The sequence below is a fragment of the Idiotropiscis lumnitzeri genome, chromosome 13 (assembly GCF_059441095.1).
Source record: "Idiotropiscis lumnitzeri isolate Australia: NSW breed Sydney's pygmy pipehorse chromosome 13, RoL_Ilum_1.0, whole genome shotgun sequence".
NCBI classification, from domain to species: Eukaryota; Metazoa; Chordata; class Actinopteri; order Syngnathiformes; family Syngnathidae; genus Idiotropiscis; species Idiotropiscis lumnitzeri.
Genome location: NC_142403.1, coordinates 528,251 through 545,355, shown reverse-complemented (window position 1 = coordinate 545,355; position 17,105 = coordinate 528,251). Strand labels below are relative to the sequence as shown.

At 41.6% G+C, this 17,105-nt stretch overlaps 1 protein-coding gene across 12 annotated transcripts in view; it reads left to right on the top strand.

Moving 5' to 3' along the window:
- The window catches only part of nlgn1 (neuroligin 1), a 342,392-nt gene that overhangs the window by 120,438 nt on the left and 204,849 nt on the right, over positions 1-17,105 (top strand). For 11 of the 12 annotated variants that reach the window (XM_088312255.1, XM_088312253.1, XM_088312254.1 and 8 more), the window contains one exon: positions 2,896-2,955. The exons of the other annotated variant lie outside the window; for it this stretch is intronic. In XM_088312255.1, the coding sequence (XP_088168381.1) occupies positions 2,896-2,955 (60 nt within the window). The remainder of the gene's footprint in view (positions 1-2,895; positions 2,956-17,105) is intronic. 12 annotated transcript variants of the gene reach the window in all.

Below are 17,105 nucleotides of genomic sequence, written 5' to 3'. Positions count from 1 at the left end.
GCGATCGCTGCATGGTCCCTATTGTTTTTTTAGAAAATATTATTATCATTATTATTATTATCATTATTATTATTCTTATTATTAGGGCCGGAGCAGCTACCGCTGCGAGGTCCCTATTGTTTTGTAGACATTAGTATTATTAGGCGCCTAGCAGCGGCCGCAGGTGATCCTAACTTCTCGAAGTTTTTCATATTTGAGGATATTCCAGCCTTGAAGACATCTACCAACTTATTTTTCATTGTAGTGGTAGCGCTACCAACTGGTTAAAGCCAATACATGTTATTTTCATGGATTTTCTCTGAGCAGGTTCATAAGGTCTACTTCGTATTTGCTCGTCGGATGAGTGTTTAGGCCTTCAGGATGTCACTATTGGAAATGTTTCATTTTTCATGAACAGCTGTGGGCATGGGCACGGTTCGCGAATAAAATAAAACAAAATCTCCCTCAACTTTGCAAACACTTTAGGCCTGAAAAAAAATCATTATTTTATTTGTTTATTGTGTAATTTTTAAAAAATGGCTCCCTAGCGCCCCCTAAATTTTTTTTAAAAAACAGCCCCGGATGTGTTTCACATAGCTTTTTGAAAAATTGTTGGAGTATGTACAAGGCCAAGAGCTACGAAAAAGTATTTTTGAGCCATATGCTAAAATGCACAAGAAGTCGTCCATTTTGAATTTACTTCAAACATTGACTTGGCTTTGACAACAAAAGCGGCTCTAACTTTGAGTACATAATAATCTATTGTGAAGCTTTTTTATATTTGATTATAGAACATGCCTGAAGATATCTATGAAAGTATTTTTCATCATAGTCATAGCGCCACCTACTGGCTAAAGGAGGAAAATACCTAATTTTCTGATGTTTTTCTCCTAACAGGATACTACCTCATAGTTGCTCGGAAGAGTATTTTGGCCATCATGTCATTAAAATAAGAAATTTGGGACTTTTTTACGAAAAGCTGTGGAGTGGCAATGCACAGTTTGCCAATAAAAGTGCACTGTGATTTTGATGGTCTAAACCTGCATGAAATCTCACGAAACTTTGGACACACATCAGGCCCAAAATTATCGATATTTTAGTAGGTTCTAATGCAATTTAAAAAAAAAAGGCCTGCTAGCGCCCCCTAGAAATGTTCAAAGACGCAGCACTGGATGTACGTTTAACTTAGCTCTTTGATGGAGAAAATATGATGGGGTCTGTACATCGCAAAGACCTACAAAAAAAGTCTCGTAGAGTCATATGCTAAATTGCACATGAGGTTGGCCGTTTTGAATTTACTTACACTGATTTTGATGGACTAAATAAGCATGAAAACTCATGAAACTTTGCACACATATCAGGTCTGGCAATATCCTAATTTTATTCATTGACTGTGCTAGTTTTAAAATATGGCTTGCTCGCGCACTCCTTGAAATAACATTTTAAAAAAGCAGTCCCAATTTTATGTTTCATTTACAACTATGAAAATTTGGTAGTATATGTAAAAGGCCAAATCCTACAAAAAAGTCTACTGGAGCCATATGCTAAACTTAGCAGAAAGTCCACAATTTTGAATTTACTTTTAAAGGTTGGTGTCACCTTGACTACAAAAGCTGCAGGAACTTGACTTAATTGATGATTACTTCTTAAGATTTCTCACATTTGATAATAGTCCATGCCTGAACACTTCTACGAGCTTACATTAAGCTCTCCAATCTTGTTGACACTGAGTATAATGACAATAAAGGGCATTCTGATTCTGATTCTAAAAGGGCTTTCAAGCTTTCATCACACAGCAACACAACGTTTGTGAAATTTTACAAAAGCTGTAGCTTTGGCGATTCCCATTTGCCAAAAAATAAACACCAATGCAACAACTTCTGGCCTCACAGCAGCATAACTATTTCATTAGGTTATTGTGTGATTTAAAAAGAAAAATGGCTCGATAACGCCATTAAGATTTTTTTGCGAAGCAGCCCTGGTTGTACGCATCGACAAGCTGTAGCACATGTAACAGCGAGATCTAAAAAAAAAAAATCTAAGAAACTCAAAAGGAATTTTTTTTAAATTTTCTATTACATTTTTACCTTTATATGGATCATATTTGATCATAATTAGTTTTTATGTGAAATACTTAATTTTCAAGAAATTGCATTTCCCACCTGCCAGTATCCCAACGAGAATTATAGAATTTATAAATTACATTTTATATATATATATAAATATATGTATGTATATATATGTTTATATATATGTATATATATATATATATATATATATATATATATATATATAATGAGGAAAGGGTTTTTGTCAATTTTTATAATCAGAAATGGCTTTTACAAATCACAGTGAAATAGTCAAATACACTGAAAATAATGTCATGTGTCATGTCATTATCCACACCGCTTATCCTGTACAGGGTCGCGGGAGGGTGCTGGAGCCTATCCCAGACTACGGGCGAAAGGCGCACCACACCCTGAACTGGTCGCCAGCCAGTCTCAGGGCAGACATAGACACCGTCACTGAGTGGGAACTGAACCCACGCTGCCGGCACACAACTCGGGCGAGTGTACCACTACACCATCAGTGACTAGCTGAAAATAATGGTGTGTTGAATTTACAAAATTTTATTTTGTCAAGGGGTTGCGGAAAATAGATTGAAGTAGATAATCTACTTCACAATTGTATCTTGATCCAGATGATTATACTTAATGGAATCACTTGATGAAATAAAATTCAACAAACACTTTTTTCAGTGATACTTCTAATTTTAAATACAAATATTAACTATATAAAAAATATCTATAAAGGTTACAGAAGCATTTAACAGTATAATCCAAAGCATCTTTTTGAGGCTGTACGTGTTTTTGATGATCCTGTTTTCCTCCTTCCTTTTCCTTCTTGGTCTTATAGGTCCCCTTTCAAAGAAACACTCTGATGATTTAAGTGATAGTGACCACGCACCAGATGAAGGTATTTTCCTTTTACTGACAAATGATTGATTTGCATGAATAAGAAACCCCAAAAAACTTCACTTTCTCTTTGAATATATTTTGTTATTTTCCCAGAATTCTTTTTCAGCTATTTTTTGTCTACTATATTGTCTTTTAACGCTGTGTCTGGGTTTGTTCTTTCGTAAATGTTTGTTTTTCTATGTTGCATTTGTGTATGTAATGTAGTAATAATTAGTTACAACACCCAACTCAGAACATGTTTTGCAATGCCATACATAATTCTGTTTTATTTAAACTATCTTTGATAACATAAATTTCTTCCTTTTACTTTGGCTGACAATAAGGGTCATATTTTTATGCCCATGCTCTGTGTGGTCTAAGTGTAGGCATTAGTGGAGTTTAATTTGTTTTGGTATTTTCATGTGCAGTTGGAAGCAGGCTTATGAACTCAGCTAACTTGATTACACTGGAAATAGCTTCTTCATTCCTTTAATAAAACTTTATTGGCCGCCAAACTCCAAACACCAACATTGTCCTTCCGAGCTTGGACAGTGTTCTCCTGTCGAAACATAAGGAACTGCAGCCAAGGAAGCACTTCATAACCTGAAAGGTATACTCACATTGTACTCAATTTGCAGCAGTAAAAAGTTCGTATTTTGTCTGTAATCAATTTGATAAGGCCATAATTGTTCATTAATATTTAGTAAATGTTAATGTGATTTTAAAATACACCATAGCTGGCTGCCCAGTTCATTAAACATGTCATTTAGATAACTGGCACGTGTGTAAACATTGGACGAGACAGGGATATACACACAGCTACGCCACAGCCATAGTGTTAATCCTGAAAATAAATCCATACCGTTTCCATTCAATACTATGCAATAACCAGAGTGACATTCCACTTTTGTTGTGAAAGATGCAGTGCTGGATAGTCGTTTGATGGCACAAAATACAGTACACTATGAAGAACAAGTGGGATCAGAAAGTGGTGCAGACATGGTGCTCAATTACCAGCTAAATATGCATGGACAATTAATACAGTATGCCCTCCTACCAGATGACGAACAGTGCTGCTTTGGTCCAGTGTCTCAGCGGCTTAAATTACAAGCACGGACTCTGTTCGCATTATGGTCATAATGCCTACAACATCACATCCAATGCCCGGTGTGACTCACGAAGGGTTAAGACAAAGTAGATCCTCTCTTGGGCAGTTAAGCTCATCTCGCACCTCTTGCTCGTACTTGGCATTGCATTTCTTTTTATCGTCACCATTGTAGCATTTCTCTTCTCCAACTCCAAAACCACTCCTGTTCCAGAAATGTTCACTGTACATGCGCTTGTTGTATGGGCATTAAACTTGCGTCAGTACACTTTTTGTAAAAACTGTGGAATAACATGCCAATGCACCTTGTTTGCTGCTTCTGGTCATCTGCTTACAAATTTTTGTTATGCATTATGGCATTGTTCTTCTTTGTGTCTCAGTTGAAAATTCCATTAAATTAAATGCAATTTCAAATTTATGTTGCAGTCTTCAGAAAAGGTCAGAATCTTTTATTTGCAAAGCTCTTAACCTTATAGTGTTTGGATTTAATCTAGTTCACTAAATTAATGTCTTAGTGGAATTTTGCCTTGGGGGTTTTCAATTATGTAATACCTTTCCATTTGAAATTATTGTACATATAATTAGATACAATCCTTAAATATTGCCTTCATCTCTTTCTTGTAAAAAACATCCTACCCCTTTGCTGATATTTTGCTTTTGGCTTCCTTCCTCATTACAGTGATACAGTAAGTATATATATATATATATATATATATATATATATATATATATATATATATATATATATATATATAGTCAAGTGAATTTTATTTGTGTAGCCCTTAATGACAGACAGTCTCAAAGGGCTTTACATAGCCGCAATTGATATCCCCTGATCTTAACCCCCAGGAGCGCAAGAAAAAACTCAAAACCCCATGAGGGGAAACGTTAGAAACCTTGAGAAGGGACCACAGATGGGGGAATCCCCCTTCCAGGATGATCAGGCTGCAATGGATGCCAAGTGGGCAACATTTGACACATAAAATGATGCTATACAATGTTAGCTGAGATAATATGAGTCAATCGAATGAAGTGCTGCAGGAAGATGACTTCAGTGGAGCGGGTCCTCGTCCAGTTGATCAGGGGCGTTATCTCCATGGCCACACCTCAGAGGATGTGGTCAGCCTTCGATCTTGTATTTTGACATATTGAAGGACTAAACACTCATTCAAGCACATATAAGGTGGACCTTGTTAACCTGTATGGAGAAAAACGTGAAAATAACTTTGTCATTGTTTAAATTTGTTTTTAACCAGTAGGTGGCGCTTCTGCTACAATGAAAAATAAATTTGGAGATGTCTGCAGGGCTGGACTATTCTCAAAAATGAAAACTTTTGAGAAGATTGAATGTCAGGTTTAAATGCCCTGACGCTTATAAGAGAGCTTACTGAAATGACCAAGGCCAGAAGGAACCAGGCAAGGTTGTTCGTTTTTACCGGTCACGAGCGGGAGAGAGGCAGAGAGCAGACAGGTGACTCGCTCAGTTCAGCTCCCTCTGGCCTCCCGTCCCGCCGCCTCCTCTTTTATTAAAGCTTGAAGCAAACTCATAACGAAACTCAAGGAAACAGAAACTTAACTTACAACGAAGGTTAGATTAGACAAACTCAAAACGAAACTTGTCTCTAGAGCAAAAATGTAAGTGTGTGTGCGTGTGCAATTATTAATACAAGTAGTGCATAAAAACATAATTAGAAATACACAAACTGATTACATAAAGTTACTTGAGGTTAATGTGGTCTTCATCTTATCTTACATTGAATCATCTGAGTCATGTCATAGGAGCTTTTATTGCCACGGTGAATAATCAGACTTTGCGGCACCGTAACAGCCACGCCCTTCGCCGAAAAGGCACAAAAGTCGGCATAGAATGAGACATGCATGCACGTATGCACCCTAATTAAATAAAGCTAGGCCCACACGGCGCACAAATCGCTTCACCAGAGTTTTCATGCAGCAAAGTCAACAAATACAAGTCAGATTTGGACACATATGTGTCAGTGAAAGCTGCAGAGAATCGTTACCGTAGCCACCAGGGCGAGTATTTCAGTGTTAAGTAGCTTGCAAGTCACCCCTCATGCTCTCATCAGTCAGTTTTATGCAAACTGATGTATGTCCTATTATACAATGAAATTGCCTGTCATACTATTATTTGGGGATGTCAAGATTAATCGGGAATCGATTTAATATCGAGATAAACTGCTCAAAATATTCACCATTATAAAATAAATAAATAAAAGAATCGATTTGCAATACCATGTTAACAGAAGCTGCTCTCTCATGTCTGTCCTGGAAACAAACTGCACACCTACGCACAATTACTTTATGATTTGTAAACTTCCTTTTCGTGGCAGCATAGCAGCGATAAACGAGCATCTCAAAAGGAAGTACATTGCGGCGGATGCCCAATTTAATTTACGACAAGGACTGTTATGTCTGAAAGCCAGCTGTAGTTAGCACGCACAGGACAGGCTGCCGTGTGCGTCTGAAGGAACATCGCTCGCGATGTCTTGTTGTAGTACACTAACATCGTAGTATCCAAAGCAACTTGTGACGGCATTTGTCAGCAAACTTTGTGTACTGAAAACAAAAACATAGTTTTTATGTACGCGTGATTGACATTGAAACAGCGATAGCACAAGTGACCACCGCGTGTTGTGTTTTGAACTCGGAAATCTCACCACCCAAAATACAACATGGTTGGGTGTTGCCATTTCTTGGTATTTGACACAAGCCATGAAACGGCAACACCCAACAATAAAACCTACCTGTGTTGTTCGAATATACTAATTTACAGTGCTAAAAAATGTTTTTAAAAAGTGGGTTATGGGAAGATCAGCACCTCCAAATCTGAGACTATGGTTCTCAGTTGGAAAAGGGTGGAGTGCCCTCTACAGGTCGGGGTCGAGATCCTTCCCCAAGTGGAGGAGTTCAACTATCTTGGGGTCTTGTTCACGAGTGAGGGGAGGATGGAGCGCAAGATAGACTGGCAAATCGGTGCAGCGTCTACTGTGAGGCGGACATTGTATCGGTCTGTTGTGGTGAAGAAGGAGCTGAGCCAAAAGGCAAAGCTTTCAATTTACTGGTCCATCTACGTTCCTACCCTCACCTATGGTCACGAGCTATGGGTCGTGACAGAAATAACAAGATCTCGGGCACAAGCAGCCAAAATTAGTTTCCTCCACAGGGTTTCGGGGCTCTGCCTTAGAGTTAGGGTAAGAAGCTTTGTCATCCGGGAGGGACACAGAGTCGAGCCGCTGCTCTTCCACATTGAGAGGAGCCAGATGAGGTGGCTCGGGAATCTGATTAGGATGCCTTCTGGACGCCTCCCTCGTGAGGATGACCCAGGACACGCTGGTGGGACTACGTCCCCTGGCTGGACTGGGAACGCCTGGGGATCACCCCGGAAGGGCTGGAAGATGTGGCTGGGGAGAGAGATATCTGGGTGTCCCCATGGAAGCTGCTGCCTCCACGACCCAACCCTAGATAAGAGGCAGAAAATGGATGGATGGATGGGTTATGTGTGTTGATGTGGTTTTTGTTTTGTGTGTTTTGCAGAGCTAAGTTATTTCTGTGTTTTGTGATATCCATCACACGCAAGATTTCTCTTTCTCTCTGTCTCTCTCTTTCTCTCCAGGCACATACCACATTTTGAATGTGTAGATTATGTTTACTAGAGAAGCAAAACAAAACGATTTGTATTCAGGTTAAATAAAAACTAAATTAAAAATCAATTCAATTGATGATTTTAGTTTTCTTGAGCTCAGCACAGTACATTTCCTCAATTTTATTCATATGATTTCAGTCTCGTCTATTTAAAAAAAATGGATTGGTGCTCAAGAAAAGTGAGACACATTTACAATTATTTCTTTTAGGATTTATAGATAGTAGGGTGGCACGCTAAAAGTCTGGTTAGCAGGATGGCCTCACAGTTCAGAGGTGCGGGGTTCGATTCTGTCTTTCTGTGTGGAGTTTGCATGTTATCCCTGTGCCTGCGTGGGTTTTCTCCGGGTACTCCGGTTTCCTCCCACATTCCAAAAACATGCATGGCAGGTCGATTGAACACTCTAAATTGCCCCTAGGTATGAGTGTGAGCGCGGATGGTTGTTTGTCTCTGTGTGCCCTGCGATTGGCTGGCAACCAGTTCAGGGTTACCCCGCCTAATACCCGAAGACAGCTGGGATGGGCTCCAGCACCCCTGCGACCATTGTGAGGGAAAGAAGCTGAGATAATGGATGGATTTATTTGTAGTTTCATAGTAATAGTGCAATTTGGCACAGTGTATAGTTTTTGGTTCCATTTAAAATGCACTAAACACGCTTGTGCTAAACATCAATGAGTATTTCATTTGTGGATGGCGGCAGCATCACACGAGTGCACATAGGCAAGCATGGCAGCAATTAAAAAAAAAAATCGAATCAAATCGAATCCAACCATTCAACCATGCTAATAATGTACGTAAAGACCATGCATTCTGAAGGTGTGGACAAAATATTTTGCGTAAATATGCAGTGCTACGCACACGCTTGATAGGCGGACTTGCATATCATCATTCTTGGTTGTTTAAAAAATACATTAGGTTCGGTTTGGAGCTCTGCTAAAACTCTGCTGTTCATTTGAATTTTTTCAGCAAGTTGGGGGAACATTGAGGAATGCGTGTAAGCAGCATGCATGTATGTATGCTGCTTACACGAGAGGAGAGACAGAGAGAGAGAGAGTGAGAGAGAGAGAGACAGGGAGAGAGAGAGCGAGAGACAGAGAGAGCGAGAGAGAGAGAACGAGAGATAGAAATGTAAATCTATATTACAGTAAACTAGAGAATGCAATTTCTGGAGAAATCGCGTGTGAAGGCTGAGGAGTTGAAGCCATCTGGGTGGAAGGATGTGGAATGATATTGGATGCTTTTGAATCATAGAGAATAGAATTGAATGAGAATGTGGAATGATAGTGAATGATAGAAGGTTGAAGTATGTTGAATGATAGTGAATGATGTTGAATGACACTAAATGGAAATGAATATGAATAAATTGATTGAGATAATATTATGATGTAAAATGGTGAACAATTTGAAAGCATGGACACATTGTGTCAATTAAAAAAAAAAAAGTTCTGTGATTGGGACTGGAACCGACAACCTGCCGGGTTGGAAATAAGTACAAGTGCAGGTGTAGAATCAGACTTTGTACAATAATAGAACTGGGAAATCCTGGAATGAATGGTGAAAGATATCTCTGAAACATGAATACAGTAAATGAAGTGAAGAATGTGAGAGAGGAAAAAGAAATGTGATAAATGTTTTGAATTTCTAACTGAAACCATGTACACGTCAATTGTAAAGATCCATTTGGAATGGATGAATTTTTTACACTCAAATAGAGTGAATCAAGTAAATCAGTTAGAATTTTGTCACTTCTGGTCAACTTCCGCTCGAAAAACATCACTTCCGGTTCGAATCTGAGTGAATTACCTCACGTACTGGCGAATGTCGTCATTTCCAGACTACTTCCGGTTTGGATACGTCACTTCCGGTCTACAGCAGATTCGGTGACGTCACTTCCGGTTGAGCTCTGGTTTGGTGTTGTCGCATGTGGTTCACTGACTGTGTATTTGGCATCCTTCTCCAAGATTGCTGACTCACTGAGGGGGGGCTACCACAGTGGGGTGGGGCTTGGGGTTGGCACTGGGGGGCTGCTAAAGTAAATCCGAGATAAACCCCACCAACGGTGAGTTGAAAGAGCTAATGTTTCATATGGAGGTGAAGAGGGGAGGGTGGTAATTGAAGGGGAGGAAGCGGGGGCTAAATGGAAGCCTGCATGGCGTGAATTTTTGGAATTGATTGAAGTTGAAACGGTGAAAATCGGATGAGAAATAGGGAAGCTGTAGCGTGTCGAAGAAGGGGGTGGGGGGGCTGTTAAAGTAAATCCGAGATAAACCCCACCAAGGGTAATTTGAACAAGCTAATGTTTCGAATGGAGGTAAAGGGTGGCGGGGGGGGTTAATTTGTGGGGGGACTAGGGGGGTTAAATTGAAGCCTGAATGGCGTGAATTTTACGAATTGATTGAAGTTGGAACGGTGAGAATCGTATGAAAAATGGGGAAGCTGTAGCGTGTAGAAAGAGTGTAATTGGAAATTGATGAATGGTTAAATTTTTGAAGGGTGAATGAGGTGAAAGTGTGAGAGGGGATATGGCAATGTGAAATGAATGACTTGAATGTGGTAAAAATCAAATATGAAGCATTTAATAGTGAAATGTTGAATCTACCATTGGAAATGAATTGAATTTTTGGAGGTGAATAAAGTGAAATGGTTAATTATGGGAAATAGGTTGTTGGAATTTATCTTTATATCAATGTTAGAATTTAACTTTAACCCAATGTAAACTCAAATTAGTAATCTGACTCCAATTTGCGACCTTCCCCAACACTCACTCATCCAACAATATGCGCGCTCGTTCTGCAATAGAAAGGTATCAGGAAGCCGGCATTTTCACACACGAAGTGGATTTATTCCCAATACAGATTTCCTACATGGCACCTGGATCTCGAATCCCTCTCAATACAAGTCTACACCTCTCTTGCCACCAGCGAATGTGTTCTACCCCCGAGTTGCCCAGTACTGATTCATACTATACAACATGCAAAATGGCACAGACAAAGGCATCCTGGCATGATTCTATTGGCTATGTGTATTGCAGTTAACTTTAGCTCGCTCTCATTGGTCTTTCTCCTCCCGCCGAATCCTGTGGCGACTCCTCCTGCTTGTGCTATCCCCCGATGGCCTCTCCTTCGTCCACTGGTCCCGGAGTCATCTCGTCTCGCTCATCACCATCTGCTTCCAAAACATTCCATTCATGCACAAACCCCCGCAACCAGCCTCGCGCCACCAGTCACACTCTCAGCATTTTACAATATCACATTTTCATACATTGGATGCACCAACATCTAATGAACCATGTTAAGCTCAAACTCTTATATTCCTTTAATAGTCAAAAGTATGAAATCCTTTAAGTGTAACTGAAGTTTAGACCATGCTAATGACCAGACATTCAGGAGAGGAATGCAGGAAGATTAGATCACAGCTGCACCACAGGAGGTGTGAACGAGACCCCTCTGAAACAATGGACTTCCATGCCAGGATCACAAAAGTGGCTCCGAGCAGTCCAACCTTTGTTCAGTTTTAAATTGACTGCCATTTACATTATCCTTTAATCCCTCTCATGACCTCAGACATCTGAGGTCATCACTTGAACACCTTATTTCATTGCTGCACACGAGCTCGACATCACTTGCCATAAAACTAAAACACATCAAACAATTAGTAAAAGAATAAGAATCAGTAGAAAATTTCCTTCCCTCCTTATGGCCTCAGGTCCCCGAGGCCATCTTTCCATACTCACATCCTGGACTCCCGGAGGGCCACGGCTACCTCCGCCTCCTGGGGGTCCTTTTGAGGGATCATCATGTACTGACCACCCGGAGGGAGTGGCCCCAACGTGCGTTCTATTGTCTTAACAGTTAATGATCTGATACATGGAATACAGCAACATCCGCATAACACCATAATAGCGGCAAACACAGCGATAGAAATCAGTACTGATGCAATCAGGCTTTTATATTTACCAAAGATGTTGAACCAGTCAGAATACCAACTGGTGTCCACACCTGAGTGCTCCTTCATTTTGTTACTTAGCGTGCGCAGACCCTCCAATGCCTTGGTAAGGCGACCGTCAGGAGATGTATTGTTGGGAATCAGAGTACAACACTGATCCCCAAAAATACCACACACCCCTCCTCTTTCGGCTAACAACATATCTAAGCTTATTCTGTTCTGGAATGCCATAAGAGACGTGGCAGCCAATTGCTCATGCACTGCCTGGAGTGCTGAGGTGGTAAAATTCGCCAATCGTTGGACATTATAGTGGACATAATTAATCCGGTCCACATTTTTGTTTACTGTAACGAACAGGAAAAGGCTCTCCCATCCTGCTGCAATTTGATCCACCAATTTATACTCGTCAGGGATCCCTCTTGGAACTCCAATTGCATCTATATACGTAGGATCTCCTGCATTCAACCATTCTTGCATGTCCCTTCTCTTCCTGTTAAGGAAGGGGATTCTTCCCCATTGTCCAACACCTTCCCACTCCATTTTGGCCAGATCTAAGGCTGTCACACTAACTGGCATGATCAGCGTTACCAGGGCGCACTTACCTGAGGCATTGGTGGGAAGCCTATCGTACAGCACTTTCTCTCCACACCACAGCCAAACATCATCACGAGCGAGAGGGATTCCTACTGGCAAAGACACATTTTCATTACACCATGACTCCTGGAGATTTCCAATCCCAGGACCAGTCCCATTTAACTTTTAGGCAGGTGAACTTTTGTTTTGCAACTTGGGTGTCAAAAATAGGCTCTTTCTTTTTTATTCCCACATCATTCCATGGGTGTGTCCAATTAAAATTGTACCCAAGTGTTCACCTGTGTCGGTTGTTTACATTTCAGATTTAGCAGTAGTTGTTGTGTCTGTGTCAGCGTCTTACCATCATCTCGCTCTGCTCCATACCATACCATTCCATTACATGCTCCTTTCGCTCCATCACTTCTGTCATCCCGCATCCTATGTTCAAACGCAAACATCGTCCACACAAAGCACACGCCAGCAGGTAAAATAGTCAATAAGTTAAACATTTGCATCGTCATCGTCTTTGTTCAGACTCGAAAGTGTCTGACTTTGATCCAATTCATGCCATCTACACATTCCCTCTCTTGACCTGCCCGTCCGGGCGGTCAACCTCTAAGCTCAACCATGGCGAGCACAAATACAGGGGCCGGGCGCAACTGTGAGTTATGGTACCACTTCTGTCCCGTATTTCCCAATTGGATGGCGTGTCAGGTTCTAGCCAGAACTCTAAACTGTCCTTATCAGCGAGATCGAGTCCACCTCCGGGAAAGCACCCGGAGGTTGATGTACGGAGCGATGTCCGACTCCAGTGATGCTGAGTTCACTGAGTTCAAACATCTAACTGTGTTCCGAGATAACAAATTAAGCCTCGAGCTAACGCTCCAATTTTGACTGTTAATTGACAAATTTTAAAGCAACACAAATGAAATAGTAACCATTTATGCTTAAAATAAAAAATCCCAAAACTATAATAACGCAGATACCGAATTAAACCTCTATTTTTTATTTTTATTTATTTATTTTTTTTTTCAAGGGAAGAAAAGGTGCTCTACAAGACATAGACAGCTCCAAGACCGCTGCAGTCTTCACCTCCTATTGTCTCATGATTGGCTCAATCCACCTACAGGCTGTGCCCACACTGATTCTGTCAACTGGGGGAGGGGGTAGAGACAGTAAAAACATCGCGGAGCTGTGGAGCCGAGCCCCAACTCAGTCGGGCCCTGGGTCCACAACACCTCTAGCAGAGACACACACAGAACTACCATTTCCGAGCGACCCCTCCCTGGAAATTTTGAAATTTAGTAATGTTCCCAAAACCAAAGAATTTGTAGTCGGTGCTGATATATGATCTCCCGATTGTGCAACAACTATGGGGTCCAGACCTCTAGTATGATGACGCTCATCAATATTCAATGCGATTTGTGGCTCGGCGAAAGTAAACAATTCATACCATTTCCGCTGCTCAGGGACAAGGCACGCGTGCGAGGCAACGCCAGTAGACATAACAAATATATAATTATAACGCAAGATGCACTCATGACTAAATTTGGATGAGTGCATTTTTGATAAACCAAATCATGTTTGTGATCACATGTACAATGTGATATGTCAATTGGTGAATTGAAAGGGTGGCGGTTGCTAAACCACTCAGACCAGAGCAAGAACAGGGCATACCCACCGCGGGAGGATGGGAACCAGGTTTCAGAGCTGCCCTCAAATGTTTCAGTTCAGTTTAGCCACTGGGAAGGAAGAGAGCACGACATATGCTCCCTCCGACGGATGTGCAGAGTCAAGTTCAGTCCCATCCGGGAATGCCACTCGAATTCCAGTGTTCGTTCAGTCAATGGCAGTGACTCAGGCACTCTTGAGAGTCCACATGGCTCAGTGGGGGTTGCGGAAGGAGCTCATAGCTCGCCCCAATATCCAGCACCATCGAAAACTTGTCCATCCACCGTCCCCGGACTGCTAGGACCTGCTAGTCCTCGAATGCTGAAGCTCCGCTGCCCCCTGTCATGGAATGGGGTACGAGCGGGTTTGTGTCAAGTGCGTTGGGAGTGGGTAACGGTGGCGCCCCCTGCGCTGGTGGAGCTCTTTGTGACAGATATGGCACCGGAGGATGGCACATTCCAGAAAGTGGCTCGGCATGGACAGCTCATCACCCAGTGACCCCACACCCCGCAGCAAGTGCACACCCCACTCACAACCCCCGTCAGTAACCACCCGTACCTCTGTTACTGCAATCCCAACCTCGTTGACTGGCCTGCTATGGACAGCAGCCAGTCTGCTGTGGCGCTGCGTCACCCGAACCTTGCCCAGAAGCAGCAGAAGTGGAAGGAGCAGCTGCCTCCTTTTTTCTTATCTCTCTTGGCCTTCTAAACCTGCAAGTACAACAATTTTAGTCACGCTCCTTAATCCAATCCCATATATTCCTTTTCTGATGTCGTGCAAAATTAGGTACAAAATGTGTTCTACTTAGGCCGATTAGCATTATTTCATTCATGGACTATTTCGCCTGATGTCTGCCACTGGAAGGTGCACGCCCTTGTGGACGGCCAACTGGAACAGCTGTGTAATGTCGACATTATTGGATGGGTCACTGCCGGAAGTCTCACTCCATTCATGTCTCGCCCTGGCCACATAGACCAGGCCTGTCTCCCTTTTCCCCACCTGAAAGACACAGCAACATCGACCCCAACGGGCCAGAAATATCTGATGCACGGCACAGCCAATCTCACCTGAGGTGTCCCCATTTAGCTGGTGACCATCATGCTGGTCAGCAGATCTGGCCTCGGCCTCAAGTGAGGATAGTTCCTCTGAAATAAATTTTGTCCCGCCTGTAACTCTGTATAAACCTCTTAGTCTGGTGTCTCCTTTGTAGGAGATTTCAACCAACGTGACCTCTTTACAACGTGTGACCTCTTTACAACATGTCGAATAAACCAATGTTGACCTTTCTGCTATCTTTACAGCTGTGAGAGCTGTTACTAACCCCTCCTTCCCCCTTGGGTAATTACAAATGTCTTATCTTCAAACTTCTTACAAGCACCCAGTATCCTGGCTTTACTAGATTACTGCCCCTGCTGGGAGACGGAAAGAGCTTTGTCACTCTAAATCTGCGCCTGTCTTTTGTTTTCCTAACATTTTTCACATATGGTCAACTAAAGTTGCCTCAACATCTATTTCCCATTTGTTCTTAAATTTGAGGTATTCTATAAGTTCTTCCAAACAGTGTTTTACAATGTCTTAGTCCTAAATACAATGAAATACGTTACAATGGAAAATATCAGAATAAAATTTCATACATCCAACATGAGACACGTGCTTGTGACCACTTCAGGGTCATTTTTGTCTGAAATATCTCCTCTACAACAACTTACCCTTGCGTTAAGTGAGTAATTTTCCATAAAAACAGTGCCACTAATTCGACATTAACTTCAAGTATCACTGCTGTGGTGCTGTATTATATGGAAAAGTCTGAACAATCCAAGAAAATTTTGCCCTATCCTGGACTGGGTGTGTGTTATCTAGTCGCGCATCCAATGTGAATATGTCTTATATCTCCCTCCTTGTTGAGGAGAACCTCTGGGATGGTAGTGGTGAGGCGCTATTTGAAGCAGTCTCTGGCCTTCTGGTCACACTGGTCACATGTCACCTCAAACCTGTGGACAGAACTGGACGAGTGGCACTTGCCAGTGAGAATGAGAAGGGGTAAATTATCTTCCTTCCAAAACTTTCAGTTTTGCATAAATTTTGTGTAATAACGTCAATCAATCATTCACTTGATGCTTGAATTTAATTACTCCAATCTATCTCCAAAAACAATTTCAAAATCAATACTCGGGAGTGCAATAGGGATTCAGGTTGATCAGGCCTGTCCACCCATCGCATCCTAAGTACTGTAAGGGCTTGCCGGTGACCTCAAACAATTTTCTGTCCTGAGGCCCGTCCCTACAACATCCACTCAAACCACATATGCATACAAACACTTTTCTTTCACACTGTCATTCACCAAACGATACTTTCCAATTCCACACAGAGACCCCTCCCTTGGCGCGTCCGCCTTGATTTCACTGAGATTTGTGCTGGCAGATCCATAATTTTGCCTTAATTTAGCCAGCGTATGCCAAAATTTACAACTGTGGGTCTCTGGATTTTCCCATTCACTCCCCGTGAAGTTGTTTCTCCTCTCCTGGACGCAGCTGACGAAACTGCACCTGTGACATCAAACAGCTCATAGATGCGAATGTTAGCAGTCTGGTATTTATGGAATGATGTCATATCCTCTAAAATTGTCATGTCAGCGTTCGCGTCGTACAGTCAAACAAAAACATCTGTCTTCCACCTTTGTCACATTTAATACACATCAGTTAATAAATCATCTACAAAACTATTTAGTCCAACTTTAAATTTGGTAAACCAATCTCCAATGGCTAGATATTCCCCTTTCCAAAGATTTTCTTTCAACATGTTCATAGAATACTTCACTTAAAACTTATCCCAAAACCATAATCCCTTTGCTTAAAATTTAAATTTTAATAAGATTGTCGCCGCCCTGCTGTTCCTCAGGCATCCCCTGCATGTTTCAGTGTTTAACTTGTGTTCTAATTCCCTGCTAATTTGTATTTATTGTTAGGTTGAATACATATATTTTATCCCGTACCATACTACACTAGCACTGTAAAAAAACTGCTCCACAGTGCGACCCATGCTCGACCACATTAGAACACCTCAAGTAGAGGCAGATGCCTGAAGATTAGATCGTCAGCAACATCGAGGGGGGTGCCGAGACACACCTCTGAAACAAAAAGACTGTGACCTTCTTTCGAGAGCACCAAAAGGCATATCTTCCTTTTCAATCAGTTAACGACTGCCATTGATGCCT